The sequence below is a fragment of the Diabrotica virgifera genome, chromosome 9 (genome assembly GCF_917563875.1).
Source record: "Diabrotica virgifera virgifera chromosome 9, PGI_DIABVI_V3a".
Taxonomy (NCBI): domain Eukaryota; kingdom Metazoa; phylum Arthropoda; class Insecta; order Coleoptera; family Chrysomelidae; genus Diabrotica; species Diabrotica virgifera.
The window spans coordinates 28,050,136-28,072,957 of NC_065451.1; the positions used below are offsets into that span (position 1 = coordinate 28,050,136).

Sequence of the window (22,822 nt, forward strand, 5' to 3'; positions counted from 1 at the left end):
TGGTAAATGCGACCCTGAGTTCCGTCGGAACTTTACCAAGCTGCAGACGGGGGTTGTGAATTGCATAGTGTAGAATTCCTTCCCTTTTGTCTTCACTGCAGCATCCATTTGGCTTGCATATTGTAGAAGCCTTTTAGGTGTCACCAGGGAAATGGACCAATAAGTTTTCAATTTAAAAATCTTTTAGTAATATTTTTCAATATTATTAATGTCGCTATTAGAATTGAAAACTTTACCTTACCTTTGAATTGCCAGATGACGCTAGTCATCTGATCCATTCACGTCAGTTGCGGTGTGGGGGATAAACTCTCGTTGTTGGTCACTCAGAGTATGGAGCAGCAGGCCTACGTCTCTCCGATGAGACTCCAATAAGAGTCGAAAATCGTCGATTCAGAATGCTGCACTGCGCTCCGTATTTTAAGTGAGAAATAAGATTGTTTTGCCTTCGCATTGCAACTGAATAAAAATGGTATACATTTTTATTTTTATTTCATTTCTGTGCAGACGAGGAAGTGTGTATTGTTAAGTGTGAGTGGGGGACAGATTTCCCGGCGGGTGGTAAATTTTGTACTACTTGTATTGACTTTCTTTCATTGATTTTAATTCTCCATTGATTGTACCATTCTGCGAGTGGGTTTAGAGATGAGAATAGGCATCTACTGGATTCTCACTAGTTCATAATACAGCTACGTCATCTGCAAGGGATGCATAATTTTGATTGTTTGGTTCTATTTGAATTTTCTGCTCTTTAAGCCAGGCCGCACATCAAAGAAACATGAAACGTAAATTACGTTTCATGGAAATAAACCACTGCTAAACAAATATACGTCCGGTCATTTATGAGACTCTCCGAAAATAAAAATGTGTCATTAGCATGAATCACACTCGTTTCATTGATAGGCGGACTTTGAGATTTGTTTAGCAGTGTTTTCTTTTCATGAAACATGTTTTTCGTTTCATGTTTCATGTTTTTCGTTTCATGTTTCTTTGGTGTGCGGCTTGCCTTAGAGACATTCTTCTGTCCACAAATTAAACAAAAAACCAGATTAGTAAATGCAAATTTTACCTCTTCTGCCTGAAACCAGTTTCCAAAGACCAGGTCAAAGTTATATACATCTACCTTAGATTACATGTCTCATCAGATTTGATGAAAATCATTACTCATAATATAGTTGATAGCAATCAATTAATAAAAATTCTATGTAGGTTTACCACAGTCCATTAGGTTATAAGAAAAAAAGTATTTATACATTTTAAAGCAAAAATACCATAGTTTCAAATCCCTCATCCGCAAAATAGACATCCCGAGAAGAAAATGGACGCCATCGGACTGGAAATCACCATCGAGGTCATCATCAAGTTAAGTAATTTATTAAGTATGAAATAATGAAATTTTACTGATTGTTACGTCAGAGCACATCTGACTCACGGAATTCCGCGTGGAGACAGCTACGTCACAGAACCTTGGTTCGATTCGGTTTCTCTCGAGGTAGGTAGTCGGGTCGAGGCTGGCTGACGTCACAAAGCGGTATTGCCAAACTTTAATTAATTCCCCGAAAATCACGATTACCTCCTGGCTGGTTTAATTAATTATATTAATGAGTGTTTTTTTTAATTTACTTAGGTGTTATCGGTAGTATTGCTAATTTTAGATGACATTTGATATTCAGTAGCAAACTATTTTTTTTTTTAATATCTTTAGATATTATAAATATGCATTATATTGATAAAATATAAAATAAGAGTAGATTCGTTATCTATCATGCAGGCCTTTCATTCGTGGTGTAATGTTTGCTGCTCTTACTTAGAACTTATTTGGTTCACTTATTGTGGTAAATCACTCCATATTCTTCTTGCATATTGTCAAAGTTTGTTATATGACTTGGCATTCACCATGATCTACTCGTACTTGTTCAAGCTTTTTGAGTTATTCTCGATCATTTTTTTTCGCTAAATATCCCATTACAAAAATGTCTTTATCAAAGGAAAGATTGTTTGCATGATTCGTGGACTTCTAGAAGGCATTGGATAACGTACAGCATGCAAAATTAATGCAGATGCTAAAAATATAGGACTAGATGACAAAGATATTGAGGGCGATGGGGGCGATCGCCCCCCCCCCTCTCAAACCAAGTTATATATGAAAAATTATAAAAACATCCATTTATTCATTTATTTTTCGTAGAAATTTAGCCAATCGCCCCCCCCCCCCCCACTCTTGACAACGCTTGATCCTGCTGGATCCGCCACTGACTCGTACACACTTCTATATAAGTCAAACGCCAACAGGTGTATGTTCTAAAAAACTGATAGTGTGTAAAAAGTATTTATTAAAATCAGCTAAGTACTTTCGGCATAGCAAATGCCATCATCAGATCTTCGTTTTATAGGTATAAATACCTCATAGAAGAGTAATTGCTGACAAACAACATATTAAAATTAAATTGATACAGGGATAGGCCTCTGAGGTAGGGTGAAGACCCTTCTTCTTCTTGCAGTACCGTCTCCTATCGGAGGTTGGCTACCATCACAGCAATGTTAACTTTGTTGGCTGCAGCTCTGAACAATTGTATTGAACTGTACCCGTACCACTTCCTTAAATTTCGCACTACGTCCTACATTTCTTTTTTCCGAGATTTTTCCTTGAAAACCCTTACAAATATTAAATATCACATCGACATTCTTAGAGACAATATGGCAACCACATTGTCTCAATTATTGCCTTTTTAAATAACTAGTCCGGGTAAACATTGAACAATGATGGGGACAAAATGCAACCTTGTCTGACTCCTCGTTGTATGGAGATTTCGTCGGAATTATCTCTAATTTTTCCGATAGCAGTTTGATTCCAATACAAATTTTTAATGGCGTCGAAAGATATTCATGCCATTAAACATTCGTAAATGGCCTCAGATATCACATACAGTGCAATTATTCCATGCTGCAGGAGATCAAAAAGCCTTCGCAATGGTAAACGCCAATGTTGGATGGTTCTGATATGGCACGTGAAGAAGAAGAAACGGTTTGCTAGAACTTCATCGCTGCATTATGTTTTTCGTTTTGCCAGATCTGTTTGTAATCAAATCACCCACGAAGCGCATGTAAATAAAGATAAGCAGTAAAGGAATATCGGAATCAATTCACGTCTTATCTGGAAAAGTTTGTGTCTGGAAATTTTCTATTACATACTTCGAAAACAAAGTTATTGCCATCTTAGATAAAAAAAATTGTGCAATTGTGCAATTTCTGACACGTTTTCAATATAAAGGCACATTTTTCTGCATTTTGCATTTTGGGAATCATTTTCAAATTAACAAAAACAGGGTCAAGAGATCAGACCAGCTGGGTCAATGAGCTTGAGATAACTGCCATAGAATTTTCTTAGCTTGTATATCGTACATGACCAATCATTTTTTCTTCATTTCAAACATTTGCGATAGAAGTTTACATTTCACGTGCCCCCACATGTAGGGGACACGTGAAAGAGTACAGAAATATCAGCATAATATTGTTGTTTGGGTTATTGAGATTTGGGGGGTGTGGGATAAATTTAACAAAATGTTATCAAACCATTTTTCTTTAATAGAAAAGTATATTTACAAGGCTCAACAGGTATTGAAGGCCTAGGGCTAAAATACAATTAATAATTGAGGTGGCTTCTTGTCTTACTGTTCTTAATTGACTTTCTGGGTTGCCGTTTCCTTCTTTTCGTGATTATGTCCTGTTTTAGGATCGTCTTTGGCAACATTTTTTTTCCCATTTTCATCACGCGCCCCATCTTTTTTTTATTAATCTTTTCTTTTCCTCTACTACTTATTTTAAAGCAATCTGTATAAAACAATTCTTCCCTGCTTTCATTTGTCTCTTTTGATTAATAATTGCATAATTTGCTATAGTAGCCGGCTCTCAGTTTACCACACTTTCTCTATCCTAGTTTTTCTTCGTCTTTCTAGGATAATGGTCCTTTATTTCATTGATGTATGTACTTTCTTTTTACTCCCACTTCGCTTAGCTTTTCTATGTCATATCGATTTTTCCTCTTTAAATTTGTTTTTCTCATTTCTTTATCTTCTTGCACCATTCCACATACAGCTCTAACCAGCTCCTCTCATACTTCTTATATTTCTTGGAGAAGAAAGATCTTATAAGAAAAGTACTTTATGTATTCAATTTGTTCAGAAGCACATCTATTAAATTAAGCTTATTTTTATTATTTCAATTTTGAAATAATACTTCACAAAGTATGCACGTGAAAAAGACAAATACTAAAGATAGAACCTTAGTAAAGCTACTTTATTAAGTATCAACACTATACGATTGCTATAAGACTTGTGTCTACATTTTTTGTTGTTTCTTTTTTACCTTTAATGTTTTTATAATCAAAAACGTTTACAGGATGCATATTTTATGTACCGATGATTTATACCTACTAATTCAATCCTACTACAACCAGAGATTTCCAGATGCACTTAATCTCCGATTGTGAGATGCTTAAATGATGATTCACGACGGACCCTCAAATTGGGTCTATGGAATTTTACAATAGCTTTTGCAGACCAATTTTTTTAAATTGATCTAATTATTCTCGGTTAAATTAGACCGTTGACATTGTCAACAAAGTGAATTACGTCAGTAGATCATGTAACTAGCAAGTGAGTGGCAAATAATCTCCAGCTGGTGATAACCGCCAAATATTAGTTAAGTCTTTGTCTAAACACGAAAATTTTCCTTTTGCGTAGAAGTATGGTCTGAATTTTTAGATGTTTCTTCATCAAATCACCCAAAATTGTCATCAATGGTGTTCAGAATGCCAGAACAGATGAAATGCAAATTATTTAAAAAGTATTTCATGAAAACCATAAAAAAATTACTGAATTGTTATGTTTACCCTTGCAAAACACCATCTTTGCACTCTTTACGTGGATTAAATATGTTAAAATAAAAGTGGACGATTGTATTTCAAGTTCCACCATTTTCCTGTGTTTCGAGGTTTACCTCTGGTCAGGGAGACTTGTGAGATCAACTCGTGTTTTTATTATTTGTTTGACTCTGTTTTTATGTGTTATTTTGTACTGTAATAGTTCGTTAGTCCTGCCTGCTCCTTTTCTAATAAAATTGATGGAAAGTAAAACCAAGAAAATTTATATAACAGAATTTAATCTGGACAGAAATTTTATTGTAATGTTACAATCGAATTATAATTTTATTTGACTTTTTAACAAAAAAAAAAAATAGGCGAGACGTCATGATAAACGTAACAAAGATAACAGATTCCAAGGTTCTTTTATTTTTCGAAAGATTATCTAACAGACTTTGGAAAGAGAGATTTCTAATTAATTTGAATTGCATCAGTATCAGTGTAGAGAAAATGTGATGAGTGATGATCTTCCGTGAAAAATAAATATAGTGAGTGCCGGTGTGGTAGTTTTAATAGTTTCCTCAAAATGGCTGTGATTTTCATACTTAAATACTCTCCCAAAGACAAATATGTGTTTGGGGGAGGTTTTTGGCTGATACAGGTAATTTTATATGAAATGCATAAGAGACATTAAAAGACTATTTTGAGATTTTTCTCGTTGGTATATTTGATAAGTTGGTTTTAGTTGTCGTAATCGTATTCAGATGTTTTTCTTCCTACCATTGCCCTTTATTCTTCATACATTTGTGACTATCTCCTGAAGTTACAGCGCTATGAAATCATTTTTAACGGACGCTTCATCTTAAAGTTTTCCATCTTCTATCGAAGGTTGGAAATCATCATGGTTATGCGGACCTTGTTGACTGCCGCTCGAAATAGTTGTGCCCTACTGCATTCCAACCATTTTCTCAAGTTATTAAATCAGAATATTCTTCGTCTTCCCACATTTCGCTTTCATCGAATTTTATCTACAAAATAAGTTGTAATAAGTATTTTTGCCTTCGCATCACATGTCCTCTGTACCTACTCAAATTTTCGTCTTTTGATAGTTAATATTATTTCCGCTTTATTTAAATGCTGCTTCACTGTAGATATTGAAGGGTAGTGTGGACAACACGCAACCCAGGCAGACTCCTCTCTGTATTTTGATATCTCGATTGTTCTGTTATTTTTATGTTAAACCTTGTCAAATGCCTTTTCAAAATCTACAAAATATAAGAAAGTATAATAATTCACGCACAGATATTTTATCGTCAAACTAAGTCTAAATTTGTATAAAATGTTCCACAATTTGTCGTGCCAAAAATGCCAACACGTGTCTATTCGTGTCGTTCCAAATATGTCACTATAAAAGTACCAAACGCGACATTTGTTTGATTTCAATATCGACTATTCGTGCCAAGGGTAGATTTATATTGTATAAAGACGAAATAATGAGCACTTTACTTTTTTCCATAATTGATGAATTCGACGTTACTTGATGGAAGTTCATTTTTATCTAACAATAAAACACTGAAAACGTTTGTTTTCTATACTTCCACAAAATTTATTACAACTAAGTGACTACAGTTGTTTCGGCAGAGTGCCTTTCTCAAGTGATTTAGTTTACAATGGTTTGCCTATTTAAAGTCTTTAACTGAAGAGGTTGAGGAGTGGGGAGCTGTTTGTCTCGAGTTGGTCATTCAGAATTATATCTGTATTTTTCAATTTATTAATTTCCATAGATTCTAATAAAGATAGCTTAAGGCCTTTATTTTGAATATGCAGAATTTGAAACTGTTCATTAAAAGAATGATTATGATCTAGAAGGTGAAGTGCGTATGTAGAAGTGTCTGTTTTTTTATTGTTGAAAGCCCTTTTGTGTTCTGCTATCCGTTTGTCAAAGCTTCTGCCAGTTTGACCGATGTAAGTTTTCGGACAGTCACCACAAGTTAGTTTGTACACACCACTCTGTAGTTGCTTTCTCTTTCGGCTTTTATTGTTCTTAATATATTAGTTAAGTTGTTGTTAGTTCTGAAAGCTGGTGTTATTCCTTTCTTTTTTATGTATCTGGCTATTTTTGTTGTTATCTTGCCAGTATATGTTAGAGAGCAGAAGGTACTGGGTTCTTTCTGTGGTGGTGGATACACTAATGTCAGGGCTTTCTTATGGAGTTTTTGGTTTAAAATTTTGTTAACTGTTTGTTCGTTATAGCCATTGTTTACTGCTATTTGTTTAATGATGTTTAGTTCTATCTCGAAGTTATTTTTTGTCATGGGAATTTCTGTCAGTCTATGTATCATTCTATGGTAGGCTGCTAATTTGTGTTGTGTATTGTGGGATGATGAATTGTGTATGGTTGTGTCAGTATGGGTAGGTTTATGGTATACGGAGAACTCATGTTTGTTGTGTAGTCTGGTAATCGTTACATCTAGAAAGTTTATGGAATTATTCTGTTCTGTTTCTATTGTAAACTCAATATTACTATGAAGTGAATTAATGTATGACAGACTAACAGACAACTTGACCAATTTCTAATCTTGGCAGCAATTGCTTTAGAAGATCGGTTACTTCTGATTAATGCAGAATAACTGTTTTAATTGGTTTTAGCGTATGCAAAAGTTTATCGATCTTGATGGGGCATATTTTGGAAAGCAATAATAGTTATTTATGATATAAGTGTTAAAAGTACACGTTTAAGGCACGCATGTGAAAGTTTTCAGAATGAGCGAAGCGAATTCTGCAATAGGGCTTTTCATTCACAGTCATTTGTTTCGAGCATCTGTCAAATGTCGTATAATCCGTGTATATTAATATTATACACAGATTATACAACATATGACAGAAGCTCGAAACAAATGACAATCGATGAAAAGCCCTATTCACATGAGTACCTTAAAAATGTATTTTTTAACACGTATATCATACCATATTTTTTCTACAAACGTCTTATATATCAACAATTATAATTTATTCATTCTCAATTACAGGACAATATCGTCAATATCTACAAAAACTTTTACTTGAACTTGACTGACATTCCATTTTTATATTTTTCTTGACATTACATCAAAACTGCCTATACTGTCAATACCTAACTCATAACAACTATAGAATAACATCTTACTTTTACTGTTGTATATTCTAACAAATTTTAATAGTTTTTTCTACAAACGTGTCAAAAATGCAATAATACAGTTTAAATTAAATTTTAACCTTTTAAACCACCTTTTTTCAAATTGCGCAAGTTGTACTATTAATATTAATGTTAATAAATGAAATATAAATATTTTGACGTTTCACAATTTGACAATTCACTTTTAACTGCAGTGCCTTAAAATTTTTAAAGCACTAGTGCTTTAAAGTAGCATTTTTAACGTTCCTATGGAGTGCTAAAAATTGCATTTTTAACACGGTTAACTAAAAAGTACTTTTTCTACAACCGTGTTAAAAATGCAATTTTTAGCACTCCATACGAGCGTTAAAAATGCTACTTTAAGGCACTGGTGCTTTAAAACTTTTATGGCACTGCAGTTCGTATTGACCGTATAGGCAATTTTGATGTAATGTCAAAAAATATAAAAATGGATCAAGTTCAAGTAAAAGTTTTTGTAGATATTGTCCTGCAATTACGTTTGTAGAAAAAATATTGTATGATATGCGTCACATTTTTAAGGCACTCATGTGAATTGCAGAACTCGCTTTGCTCATTCTGCAAACTTTCACATGCGTGCCTTAAACGTGTACTTTTAACACTTAAATCATAAATAACTATTAAGTCTATATATATTTTTATATGTATGGCTATAATATACAAAACTAAAAAGACACCCCTCGTAATAATAAAAAGTATCGATCTTTTGTACAGATTTCTTCTTTATCTATCTCAATTGGCTTTAAACGAACGATACATTCCCATGCAGTTGCATGCATTGCAATTGATCTCTCGAGTATATATCATTATACGATGACCTTGTAGATTTTCCTATCAACTCTGTTGTAGGAATAATTACTGGTGAACGGATTGTGAATTTAATGCTCCTATTACACAATAAACGTTGTGCCATTCGACCTTCTTTACAAGACTTAATTGATTGCCAAATAGCAAATAGAATGCGTTTGAGAGTGTTAGCAAAAAATCGTACATATTTTACATACACTACTCTCCAAAAATAAAGCACCAAAATTAAATTTATGTAATACCTAAGTTTGAAACAAATTTTCCACTGCAGTATTGGGTCCTCTACTTTTTCTTGTCTTGATTAATGACATCACTAAGTTATAAAAAATTATTTCAAGAAATTGTAAACAACATGACAGTACCAGAGGAATGGAGAGAAAGTATAACAATACCCATCTACAAGAAAGGCGTAAAGACGGATCCTACGAACTACCTAGGAATTACACTACTCAATTCTACGTCAAAACTATTGACAAAAATGCCATCCCAAAAAACATACAAGAAAGTCGATGTATCGGAAGAACAATAGGGTTTCCGCCCAAACAGATCTACAATAGACACTATTTTCATCATGCGACAATTAGTTGAGATATCAATAGAATTCGACAAGCCCATCTTCACATGCTTTGTAGATCTGAAACAGGCATTCGACAGAGTACGATTGAAGGACGTGCTCACTATCCTTGGAAATAAAAACATAGGTCAGAGATAATTCATAATTTTTAGAGATCCCAAAATAGATCTAAACATCGCCCGTCTATTTATTATTATATAAAAAGTAAATATTTATATTTCGCAAAAATATATACCTACCTATATTTTTTGAAATTTTGTAGCGTAAATCCTTGCCAAAAAAATACAGAGCCAAAAATGTGTGGGGTATCGTTTGCCAAGATAAGGCAACGCGAAACTATTTTATCAGAATTATTAGTTGTGGTTTAATATATCCAAAATTCAAAATATATTCTGTACGAAAAGTAAATGATAAACAAATATATTAAGTTCAACAGGAAAATATCAAAAAGCTGTTTTCGATCTCATGAGAATCTTAAAAATTGGCAAAAATCGTTTACTTATTTAACAGCTTTATAGAAACTGACTTCAAATGCAAAAATTGCGTTCAAAAAAATGTCGAACTAATATACAAAATCGCCGGCCGCTTCAAGCGTTGTTTCTGAGAGAACGGTTCGTTCTACGGAAAAAGTGCTAATAAACATTTTTGTTTAAAATTATATCAGCTACATATTTTGTTTGAAACATTTTTTCTACTGCGTACAGATTCTTGGTAAATGGATGTTTTCTGTTCCTGTTCCCTCTACAACGGGGGTTTTAGGGAAAAGCTTGAGTGTGATATTTTTTTGCATCTTTTTAGAGGTCAAATCTCCGACAATTGAACTAATAAGAAACGTTTTATAGTCAAAAATGATTTTTTTACTTTATGATTGCTGATGATGATTTAAAAAAAAAAATTAGCTGTAAGTTTTCATAGATTTGTCATCAACTATCCTTCATATACCTTTTACAACCCAGCAAAAACGTGTTTAAGATTCTTTCAGAAATTTTGTTTTTTTTTTCTTTACTGGCCTATCACCTTTTTCGTTTCCTCTAATCCTAATTTCAAATTCATCCTGCTGATATTTTGGGTGGTCTGATTGTGCCAATTTTTATTAAAACAATTACCCATTTGTTAGAATTTATGTTTTAGATAATATTTATGTAGTAAATAATTTCTGGCAACATTTTTATTTTTATGATTTATTGCGCAAATTGCAATAAATACATAACTGTTTGATCCCATACAACAATATCTACGTCAACGCATATTTTTGTGGTCTATGACGTCCAGGACGATTTTACGAAACAATATTACAGAAAACAGTAGACTTACGCAACTAAAACAGTGTTTTTTTTATTAAAATTTATGGTTATATTGGGCTATATTTTATGTACAACAATGTTATTGATAGCAATCAAGATTAACGCCCAAACCGAAAGAATTAAAACAATAGATTAACGCACATTATAATAAAATCTCCGATATTTTATACGAATTGTTTTATTGGCCTGTTAATATAACTACTTGAGAACTAATAAAATATAATAGTTGTCAGAGGAAGCTAAAATATTTATGTTATGATTAATCCTCACAGTACGACCTGACTCACTGGCAATTAAAAAAATGCACTCGATCTACATGAACATTTTTATTTATTTACGTGTAGTACTGTTTAACCAGACCTGCGAATCGTGATGTTCTGCTATAATATCATACAAAGGGTAATCCCGGTAGGTTTATTCTTTTTTGCTTATTATTATTTCATCATCAGCCCATAGTCGTCCACTACCGAACATAGACCTCCTCGAAAAACTTCCATTAAGCTTGCGCTTCTGCAATACAGTTGGTATAAAAATACAAATCCTCTTTATGTCTCTTTATCCATTCTCTATCCACTCAGGCTATTGATACTAAGATTGACATGCGTTAATATCATTTCATAGCGCTAACTCTATGGTTTATTCTCTTCAGTCGTCTGATCCGGTTTTTGTTATCAAGTAACTGGAGTGCCTCAAACTCAACATTCACGTGGCAAAAGAGTCTACCTCTGTGGTTCTGAGCACCTTTAGAGATAGTGTTTCTGACCCCAAAAAACTTCAGGATTCATTGACTTGATTCTATTTGCTTTAGTCTAACTGTTGGTATGATCTAAAGAGTTTTGAAGGTGGTGAACTAATTATTTCCATATATCTCCGGTTTAAAGCGTCCTGCATCTTCCGGTTGCCAGTCTCCATTCACGTCTATTGGTCTAGTCCCATGGTCATACATCTTTCTCTGGCATTGGCTTTGGACTGCATCAAGCCATATTCTTTTCTGTCTTCATTTTTTTCGCTCAGGTGGCTGCCAATCCAATACTAACTTCAGTAGGGATGGTCTGTCATTCTCTGTCATGCCCGTACCAAATGAGCTGTTTGTGCTATATTCTATAATGGTGGTTGTTCTGTCCATGCTTTATCTTATTCTTTCACTTGCTACGTGCATCATTCTGGATATACCTGCTGATCTGCGCCAAAAATTCATTTACAGAACAAGAAGTTTTTACTCTGTTCTCTTAGTGAGTTGCCACGTTCCACATCACGGTTATTGACTAACCAAAAGCCATGTATTTAATGGTGCGCGCTTACTGACTATCATGTACTTTAATTTTTTTTTGTATTGAGATCGAGTCCATGCTCTCAACTTATATCTGATATGCGCGACATTATTCTTTGTAAACCATCTGAGCTATCTGCAAAAACTACTGCGTCGTCGGCGTATCTAAGCTTGTTTAGAATATGCTATATAACACCGGGGACAGAATACATCCTTGTCTCATTCCTCTATCTATGGAGATTTTAAAAGACTTGTTGAATGAGCCTGAATTGGCGCAGTCAAAATTGCAACAAATGCTAGAATTAGATTCAAAATTAAAACTTAAAACACAAAAATTAGCTATGTACGTCATGAAATTTGATTTTATCTTTTTCTTTACAGTACCTGGACATCGGGGAGGATATGAACGTTCCTGATGACTTCACTCAGAAGGAAATGCAAACCGGTATGTGGTGGAGGCATTTAGCTGCTGGTGGAGTCGCTGGAGCGGTATCTAGAACTTGTACGGCGCCCTTAGATAGACTAAAAGTATTTCTGCAGGTAAGATCCATTAGAATCTTATTTTGTGACAATATATTATATTGTTTATATTTTCTCCTTTCTCTTTGCGACTATCATGTTGATATAGATTAATACAGATGGAAAGTCGCTAGGGGCCAAATCGGGTGAATACGGTGGATGCTCCGACAATTATCAATATGTTAATATGGACACGGTGCATTGTCCTGATGTCCTTTTTTTTTCTGCAAATTCTCTTTACATTATTATCTTTTTAGGTAAATCCCAGCAGAGAAAAAATAGCTGTTTGTTTTAACAACATGCTGAAAGAAGGCGGCATTAAAGGTTTATGGAGAGGAAACGGAATCAACGTGTTGAAGATTGCCCCGGAATCTGCTATCAAGTTTGCGGCGTACGAGCAGGTGAAAAGACTGATCAAAGGCGATTCTCAGCATGCGTTGAGCATTTATGAAAGGTAAGTTTTTGTTTAAAGTGGGTTTAAAGCTGTCCTCTTCTCCTGTGTAAATTACTCCACCATTCAGAAACATTCCGGTGTGCAACACTTTATGATTTGACAGACAAAAAAGAAATTGAAATTAAAAGTTTATGTCAAAACTTTAAACGCATTGTTGCATACATTTTCTGTAGACATTTCGTGAGGTAACGCTGTCGAGATATTTTTTGTGTTAAGCTTATTTTTTGTTTAACAATAATAAACATGTTGATTTTTACCATTTTTTTACAAAAAAAAAAATCGTTATTTTGACTTCTGAGTGATACGAAAAGCTCAAAGATCGTTAAAACTAAAAACTCTACAGCGTTAAATAAGCTAATAAAATATTTTCGAATTTTTTGTTTCACATGATCCAGTGACGAGTTCTGATTTTCTGACCGCAAAATCCTTTTTAGGTGTGTGTAAAAATTTGCCACCGTTGACCTATTTTCCAAAATTCTGCCTTGAATTTTTTTTTAAATTGATTGAATTGTACCTAATATGTTTTTTTATAATTTTACCATACTTTCAAAAATTCACAAAAATGTGCTTGAAATGTTGATTTCAAAGCATACCCCCCCTTAAGACAGTGCTATCCCTATATTATATGTACATACCTTCCTTGACTCATTCCTCATCAGTTTTAGTACGTTCTTTAACGGTAAAATATTGCAAAACCTCTAAATTTTAAAGAACCGCTTGGATTGACATGAAATTTGACATGTGCTTTTGCCTTGGGTGTGGTTTTCACCCCCTCTTGGGGGTGAAAAAATATTCGTCCAAAGTAAGTCCGGAAATGGATAAACTAAATAATTTTGAGTAACTGTTGTTCTATAGAGTTTTTTCACTAAGTCAATACTTTTTGAGTTATTTGCCAGTGAATAAGCTCATTTTTTCAACAAAATAACCACGCTTTTAGACGGTTTTTCGCAAATAACTCAAATAGTAAGTCTTTTGTCGAAAAACATTCTTAGCAGAAATATAGCCTGTAAAATTTTTTAAAAAATGGTGTATATATCACGTCTCTATACCTAGTAGAAGCAGAGTTATAGCTAATGAAAAATAGGTTTATATTTGTCAAATTGAAAATGGAATACTTTAACGTGAAATAACCAAATATGAAGCACATTTCGGGGAAAACTCATTACAACTTATTTAAAGTGTTTAAAAAAAGCTTTATTTTTGTTTTATAAAAAAAATTTTTAGCATCAAAAGTAAACAAGTTACGCTCAAAATAAAGTTAGTCCTTTTTTTTGGTAAAAAAATCGGGAAAATCACCCCCTAATTAGTATCTCAAATGAACTTAATCGTTACGACTTCAAGTTTCTTGACTCGTGTATGTATTGTTTATATGATCTGTAAGTTTCATCGGCTTAAAGTCCTTATTTTTGAAAGGACTGTAGTTAAAAGGGGTTGAACGAGTCACTGATCACGAATGTATGCAAATTTAGAAACTCCAAATCTTAATCAATTTTTGTCTAACAGAAAAATAAAAAAATACATGATATTCAAAAAAACAATGCTGACTTTTTTTGTTTTTCTAGATTTTTGGTATCTCTAACAATTTTTAAGTTATTTTGAAAAAAACCATATTTTCAAAATTAAAATTTTTAAAAATTTTACTTTAAAACCAATTTTTTTCAAAAATAAGCACTTTGAATCGATAAAACTTACAGATCACATAAACACAACATAAGTAAAATAATTTGTGGAGCGGTAACGATTAATTTCATTTAAGTTGCTAATTAGAGGGTGGTCTTCCCGATTTTTTTTTTCCAAAAAAAAGGGACCAACTTTATTTTGAGCGTAACTTGCTTAAATTGAATGCTAGAAACTTGTTATAAAAATAGAAATAAAGCTTTTTTAAACACTTTAAAAAAGTTATTGGGTTGTCCCCAAAAAATGCTTAATTTTTTGGATTCTATTTGAAATTTGGTGAATATGAATCTATTTTTCATTGGCTCTAACTCTGGTTCTACGAGGTCCAGAGACATAACGCGTGTCCATTTTTTTACTTTTTTACAGGTTATATTTTTGCTAAGAACGTTTTTTTCGACAAAATACTTATTTTTTGAGTTATTGTCTAAAAGCCGTCTAAAAATGTGATTATTTCGTTGAAAAATGAACATATTCACTCGCAAATAACTCGAAAAGTGTTGACTTGGAGAAAAAGCTCTATAGAACAAAAGTTACTTAAAATTAGTCAGTTTATCCATTTTCGGACTTATTTTGGACATATATTTTTTCACCCAGGTCCCAAAGTCACCCCCAGGGCAAAAGCACACATCGGCACAATATCACTTTTTTTTTGACATGTAAGCTATGCGTATGCCAAATTTCGTGTCAATCCAAGTGGTTCTTTAAAATTTAGAGCAAAAACCGTGAAAGAATGTACTATTTGTTTGTTTTTTCGTTGTGTGTTTGAGATTTTAATTGTCATTACAACCCAAGTCTGGCTAATCCCATATAAACATAACTCAAGCATGCCAGAAGCTCTTTTCCTTTTGGTATTCCTAATAAAACACCCTGATTAGTAACGTGATCGGTATAAGGTATCTCCAGGAATCGACGATAATGCCACATTTCGAAAGCCTCAATTTTCTTGCAGGTGGCGTCGGTGAGAGTCCACGATTCAACTGCGTACAACAGTATAAGAAAGATATAACATCGTAGTAACCTGATTTTTATGGGTATTAATAAATCATGACATGTGAATAGCTTAGCCATTTTTTGAAATGCAGATCTTGCTTTCTCTATCCTACATTTGATTTATCGTTAATTAACAATATTTGTTGTTTCAGATTTTGTGCTGGCGCTCTAGCCGGTGGTATTAGTCAGACGGCCATTTATCCACTAGAAGTACTCAAAACTAGACTAGCATTAAGAAAAACTGGCCAGTATAAGAGCATAGCGGACGCAGCTTACAAGATTTACATAACCGAAGGATCTAGGAGCTTTTATAGGGGCTACATTCCAAATATATTAGGTGAGTGTATATGTGTAAGTTATGAAAATATTAAAGAACAAAAATTTACCACTTCCAATATATGTGAACCACCGACTGCTTGAAAACGTTGACAAATACAAATATCTTGGCTGCTGGTTCAACAATCAATTTGATTATAAACAAGAAGTAAGAGCGAGAATAGAGGTAGCCCGACAATGCTTTAAAGTGAAAAGCTTATTTTATAACAGTATCAGGCTTAGATGTTGTTTTCTGCATTGCTATGTATGCTAAACATAACGTTGAACAAGTTAGAAGCCTTTTAACAATGGTTTTATAGGAAGATCTCGAAAATACCTTAGGCAACCCACACCACCAACGAAAATGTCCTGAGGAGACAGGAAGTTTCTAAAGATCATCGAAAGATAGAAAAGTTAGCTAAGTAGGCACATAATGAGAAACGAAAAGTACCGCCTCGTGCAACTGATCATCCAGGGAAAGATTGAAGGAAGACGGGGTCCCGGTAGGCGCCAGATTTCATGGCTTAATTATATCGGAGACTGGACCGGCCTTGATTCAACATCTTTGTTTCGAGCCGCATTGGACAGAGACATATTTGTCAGTGTAATCTCCAACCTCCACTAATGTAGACAGCACCACAAGGAAAAGATATGTTTTCCTAACAAACTATTCCTGTTATAGCAAACAAAAACTTATGCTAGAATTATTAGTAGGGAGAATACAAAATACAAATATATACATGTAAGGTTATTGACTACAGTAAAGTTGTTAATAATTATATTTAACTATCAGTAATTTTTAAAATAACAATGAATTGAGTATATCACCAGTATTCAAAGGCAAACACAGCAAAGTGTAGCACTAAGTCTACCCCAGGCTACAAAAAAACTTTCCTATAGAAGCATGTAGAAGACAAAATATGAAACTAGAAAAGAAGAAGAATTTAGAAGCGAGCGCAAACGTATGTAAGCTACATTTTGTAAGATCGCGGAAACGATCAAAACAAGTGATATTATCAAGCACTACAAAGATTTAAATAAGAAATTCTCGTCTATATATGGAGAAGAAAGACTCACTAAAAAAGAAGGAGAAGGAGGTACTTTGTCTTCTTCCCAATTTAACTCGGTATTTTTTCAAAATCCCAAATTCAATTCAACTAATCAAAATTTGTTTTAGGTATTATTCCATATGCTGGTATCGACCTCGCCGTATATGAGACATTAAAAAAGAAGTATTTCATGACGCATTCGAGTAACGAACAGCCCAGTTTTTGGATGCTTCTTGCGTGCGGTAGCGCTAGCAGCACCTTGGGTCAAATGTGTTCCTATCCTTTGGCGTTGGTTAGAACGAGATTGCAAGCACAAGGTAAATATTTACCATTTTTCATTACATTTGTTCACTAAAACACGAAAACACTACATCTTAGCAACATTGCTTATACATTTTTGTAACAATTGTCGCGGTCGCAAGACTATCTAAGGGCCGGTTGTTCGAACGCTAATCAACAATGATCACTATCAAATATTTAATTACTGTCACAACTGTCAATGTCAACTTTGGTTGGGTTGCTGAAAACATAATTGATTATAATTATGAGATTAGTTAATCAATTAACATAATAATTATTAACATAATTGATTAACTATTTCATAATTGTAATCAATAATTATGTTTTCAGCAACCCAATCAAAGTTCACATTGACAGTTGTGACAGTAATTAAATATTTGATAATGATCATTTTTCATTAGCGTTCGAACAACCGGCCCTTAGTAGCAGATGGTACTAATTAATCCTTGGCAGTAACTATCACCGGCAGAAACTCCACAGAACGAATGTTCAGCTTCAAAATGCGCCATTTAGCGCACCTCACTGTAAAAAATAATATTTGCTATAGATCTACATTGAGAATTTATAGACAACAAGGACATTCATTGCTATAAGATAAGATGATTGTTAATTTAGGTAGATAATTATCAACTAAAAATCCCAGTTAACATGGAGAACAACTAACTTTATTATAATTTGACGTCCTTTGGCAGAAAAATAGATACCTTGGAATCCGGCTAGAAGGACCAATGTATAAAAGCTGCAGACAATGTATAAATTCCTATGTAACCTCAGGATGATAGAAAATACATACATTCAATGTTTGTCATATTAAATTTTTAGGAACGCTAAAGAGTTCTAAAATGTTATTTTTACATCATTTTTACGAATCATGCTTCGAAATGACGTCTTTTTATTTTCTAACCCTCTATGGTATCAATTTGACTATATCAGTTTGTTTAAGTTGAGTTAAAGTCTTCTCTTTCTTTAAGACCTGTAAGTACCGGTTCTTGAAGTTCAGAAAACGAAGTTTTTATTCTAACAAGTGAAGGATTCGCTGCTTCGATTTTTATGGATGTAGCTTTGCGGATATTTAACTTGTAATGTTAATGTGGTCATCTGCTGCTCATTTTATGTCTCAAAATCGATACCTTGTTATGTTACCAGTATTAAAAGGTGAAAAATATATTGCGGACTTAACTACTGCATGGAGGTCTGAAGGCATATAAGTTTTAGTTACCACCTTTCGTTTTTCGATCAATGCAAAGTCTCAGTCACAGGACATACTGCTGTGATCATACAAGAAACTTTTGCTCAATAGTATGAAAAATGCCGTTACCTACCGAAAACATCAATGTGAGTAGTAAAATCCTATTTTTAGTCTGCCCAATGGACTTATCACACCATATTACCAAATGCTTCTCAAGAGCTAGATCCCGATTAACAAGCTGGAAAAGACATGAGGCATTTTCGTTTCATCCATGTAAAGCTACTCTCTCTTGCCACATTATATGCCTCATTTATATCACCTACATGAACGCCTAAGTATAGCAAGATAAATGTGAGAGATCATATTGCTATGGGTTAATGATGGAACAAACATGACCTGCTTTAGATTCATATATAACAAAAACACTTAGTGCTTTTAAGCATCTTGAGAGTCGATGGTATCTTGTTTTAACAACGCTCTAGGCCTCTCGTCCTTATGGTAATTAAGCTGTAGTTGAGTTGTGCAGAAGCAGATCCGAACCGTTGGACTTACGGCCTTTTTAAATAAAATGGTGCCGTACATATAATCACTGACATCTATAAGAAGCTCCTAAAACTCTGAATTTTAATGCTGGCACTTTAGGAAAAGCAAGATCAGCGTTCGTCACGATCTTTGGCCCTCTGTAATTGCCACTCTTCAATTATTTACGCTGCATTATACTTCAATTGTTTATGCAACTTTCAATATACGGAACAGATAGGCACCGTAAGAAGAACTCAATTTTGAAAAAAAATGGCACTTTGGCCCTCTCTAGTTACCACTCTTCAATTGTTAAAAGAGAAATAAATCAGCTTACAGTTAAATAATACGTCAATAAATATTTCCTCAGATCTACTGCAATTGTGACTTCTACTCTTATACTACAGCTACTACTACAGCTTCTACTCTTTACATGTAATTGACGTCAAATTGATTAATTTCTCCAGACCGCGTAAGGAGCCTATATTGTGTATCTACCTACGTACATATTTTTCTCTGTATATTTTAATCGCTATGTGCCAACTTAACCTCTATTTAAATGCATCAACTTTTGCAACTTTTAATTTTGCACCTTTCTAACAAATGATATTTTTGTTGCAGTTAACCATCCGTCTTCAGATCCAGCGGGAGCGACGATGACCGGCGTCTTCCGGACGATACTGGAGCGCGAAGGCGTATGCGGACTGTACCGGGGAATCACACCGAACTTCATCAAAGTCATGCCGGCCGTCAGTATCAGCTACGTGGTGTACGAATACTCCAGTCGACTATTGGGCGTCAACATGACGTGATGGCGCTTAGGCGACGTAGCAAGGAATTTTTTTATTTTCACGCGGCTACGCCTCACAAGCTGGTGGGGCGGAGTCCAGAAGACCTGCCGAATAGAAATGCGATTCTCTGTCGGTGGACACTTAAGTTGTTAGACGAAAATCATTCCAAACACCTTTTTAGACTTACCTTTTATAGAATCGACATTTTCCAAAAGATTTTTTAACGCATTTAATGTATTTTCACGATATTTATTAATACATACGTTACATCAACTAGTACTTTTATTTCATGGAATTACAAACATCAAAATTTCGACTGCTATAACGGTCCAAACTGATCTGATTACTTTACCACCTTAGACATTTGTCTATACTTACCAGTGACACATTCCACTCATCTTCTTCGATTCTACGTGCCAGTATCGTAAGAATACATAATTTTCATTTGCATGCACAGTCACATCGAAGTTATTTTCTAAAATATATCTACAATTGATGTGTACCTTTGTACGTTAGTAACTACGTGAAATTATCTAAGTGTTTAAGAAACGTAGTTTAGTATATTTAAGCGTTATCGACATAGAAGAGGGAATAATATAGGAAAACTGAAAGAACTTTAGATACCAATCCAACAAACATTGGCCCAAGAAATTAAAGAACCAATGGAAGAATCCTAAAAACGTAAAAACGAATGAAAAGGTACATTAAGGAAGAATATTTGAAAAAAAGACTTGAAAGAGCAGAGGCTCAGTACAAGTACCAAATAATAACATAGATGGCGTAGGTGACACGAGCGTAGAACGGCTACAGAATGAATAACATGACAAATGATACAGTACAGGTACACAGTATAGACATCACACGACAGAACAGAAAACCACAGAACGATGACGTAAAAACAGACATGATATGACATCAGACAATTGACAAATGATGTCAGCCTCGCCATCTTGAAAGGGGGAGTGGCTAATAATAGGTACCATCGAAATAGTTACAGTGTGGTTCCTTGATTTCTTGGCAATTCCTTTTTCACGGCAAAAATGCCCTATCTTTTTTTCAAAAAATGTGTTTGGAATATTTTTGTTGAACTTATTTATTTTTTTGACGGTTTCCGTCATCTAGTTTAATTTATTTATTTTTTTAATATATTAAATAGATATAGGCTTTAACTACGATGGCTGTATAGCCGTTATTTTTTTTATAATTGTTGTTATATTGTAAGGGTGTAGTCTGAAGAGTATGTTTTTGTTAAATCTTAGTTTAAGAACTAAAACGGAGACAACAAGGATAAGTACACCTTTTTATGAAATCATTCGACTACATGAGATCATAGTTGTTGCTAATATGGATTATCGTGCCAAAATTTATGTATTTAAAAAATTATGGGCAAATATTATTTGTATAAGGCTGTGAGACATATGCTTTCGAGATATATCATTTCCCAAGCATAAATGAACCTCTGCTACACACATACACATGTCATGTGTCATCATACTCATACGATGAAACATAAAATCGTCCACCATTTTGTGACCAAGATTATAATCTTACTATGATTATAATGCTTACCTATTTTAGTCCAAGATCCATATTATAGTCGCTACTGAACATGCGGAGAGGGCGTGGTTTACAATGCTGTTAAGAGAGAGAGAGAGAGAAAATTTTGATTTTAAAATCAATTGTGAAACAATTTACTATCTCTCTTACAACAAGCTTATTTAGGTATTACCTAAGGCAACCAATTTATTTCCAGTAAAAATATGTACCATTTATGTCTCATAACATACTTTTTGTACAGAAAACCCCAAATAATTGAGTTTACTGCCCCACGTTGGGCGCCGAATGCGTAATATGTTAACCATTTGACATATTTGCAGCGAAATAGTTTTCATGTTCACTCGCACAGTGTTGCCAAATTCTAAGAAGAAAGTATATTTGGTAAATTGTAACTCGACAGCTTCAAATTCTGCCAAAAAATAAATTGCAGATAGTAAGTTGTTTCCTTGGTTCAATAATTAAGTATGTTAAAACGGTTTAATATTTGATGAATAATTCGACTTCTGCACACTATTTGATATTCATATTTATTTTAAAATATTCTGATTGCTTTAAAACCTAATTGTATCAACCATGGTATCAACTGTGCTTTAACTGCTTAGGCAACTTAAAAATTTGAAAATAATTAAAATAGAAGAAATCGTTTAAAATAGCAGCTACATTTCAAGTTTTCCCGTTGGTCATTTGGACTCCCAGAATGAAACGTCAAATAACAGGAATATTAATTTAAAAAGGTTTCTTAATTTTTTTTGTCTCGTTAATTGAGTCTCTCTAGTTTTTATGAAAAAAAATGTACACTTCAGAAAACCCTACATACTCGTGTATTTGACACAAAAATGTTTTGAGCTAGACGCGCATGGATGGTTTTGACACCTTCCCATGTGACGATCCACCGATACGGTGGCTCATTGCGCATGATCGGTGTATCAGTGTTCCATGCGCGGTTGACTTTACCTCTTCGTGCCTACTATTTCCATGGACGTGACGTTTTTGTGTCGAATACATCAGCTTGTTTTTAGTAAAAGAAAAATGTTTAATAAATTCATTCTCAAATGTTCGATCCCAACACCTTGAAAATGCCGCTTCGTTAAGGATTCTTGTAGTTTTTGAAATAATTCTCAACCGTTTTTGATGTCGCTGTTTTCAATCTACCTTTTTGTGGATTTTTGCTCCAGTTTTAATCTTTGAATGTATTACACGAGAAAGTTATATTTATGAATATATTATATAAAATTCCAGAGAGAAAACAAGGGAAATGTGATGTACTTAATATTTTAATAAAGTGAAATTATGGTATTATACTGTAGAATGTATTTGTACAAAAAAATTGAAAAATAAAATGTTATTCATTACAGATTTGTTTTATTTTTTTTTTTGGAAAAAAGGCGACGAGACTATACTTTATTTGATTGTAGATTAGTAAAGATTTACATTTATAATGAGCTGCCAATTGCAG

General features: G+C 33.8%; 1 protein-coding gene across 4 annotated transcripts in view; it reads left to right on the forward strand.

Moving 5' to 3' along the window:
• Nucleotides 1-22,718, forward strand: part of LOC114328038 (calcium-binding mitochondrial carrier protein SCaMC-2) — a 223,969-nt gene extending 201,251 nt beyond the window's left edge. For 3 of the 4 annotated variants that reach the window (XM_028276780.2, XM_028276781.2, XM_028276782.2), the window contains 5 exons: nucleotides 12,388-12,546; nucleotides 12,783-12,979; nucleotides 15,799-15,983; nucleotides 17,139-17,327; nucleotides 19,640-22,718. In XM_028276780.2, the coding sequence (XP_028132581.1) occupies nucleotides 12,388-12,546; nucleotides 12,783-12,979; nucleotides 15,799-15,983; nucleotides 17,139-17,327; nucleotides 19,640-19,830 (921 nt within the window). In that variant the 3' untranslated portion in view covers nucleotides 19,831-22,718. Of the gene's footprint in view, nucleotides 1-5,366; nucleotides 5,520-12,387; nucleotides 12,547-12,782; nucleotides 12,980-15,798; nucleotides 15,984-17,138; nucleotides 17,328-19,639 lie in introns of those variants that run through there. The other variant, XM_028276783.2, reaches the window with a different exon arrangement.
• Nucleotides 22,719-22,822: the final 104 nt, after the last annotated feature.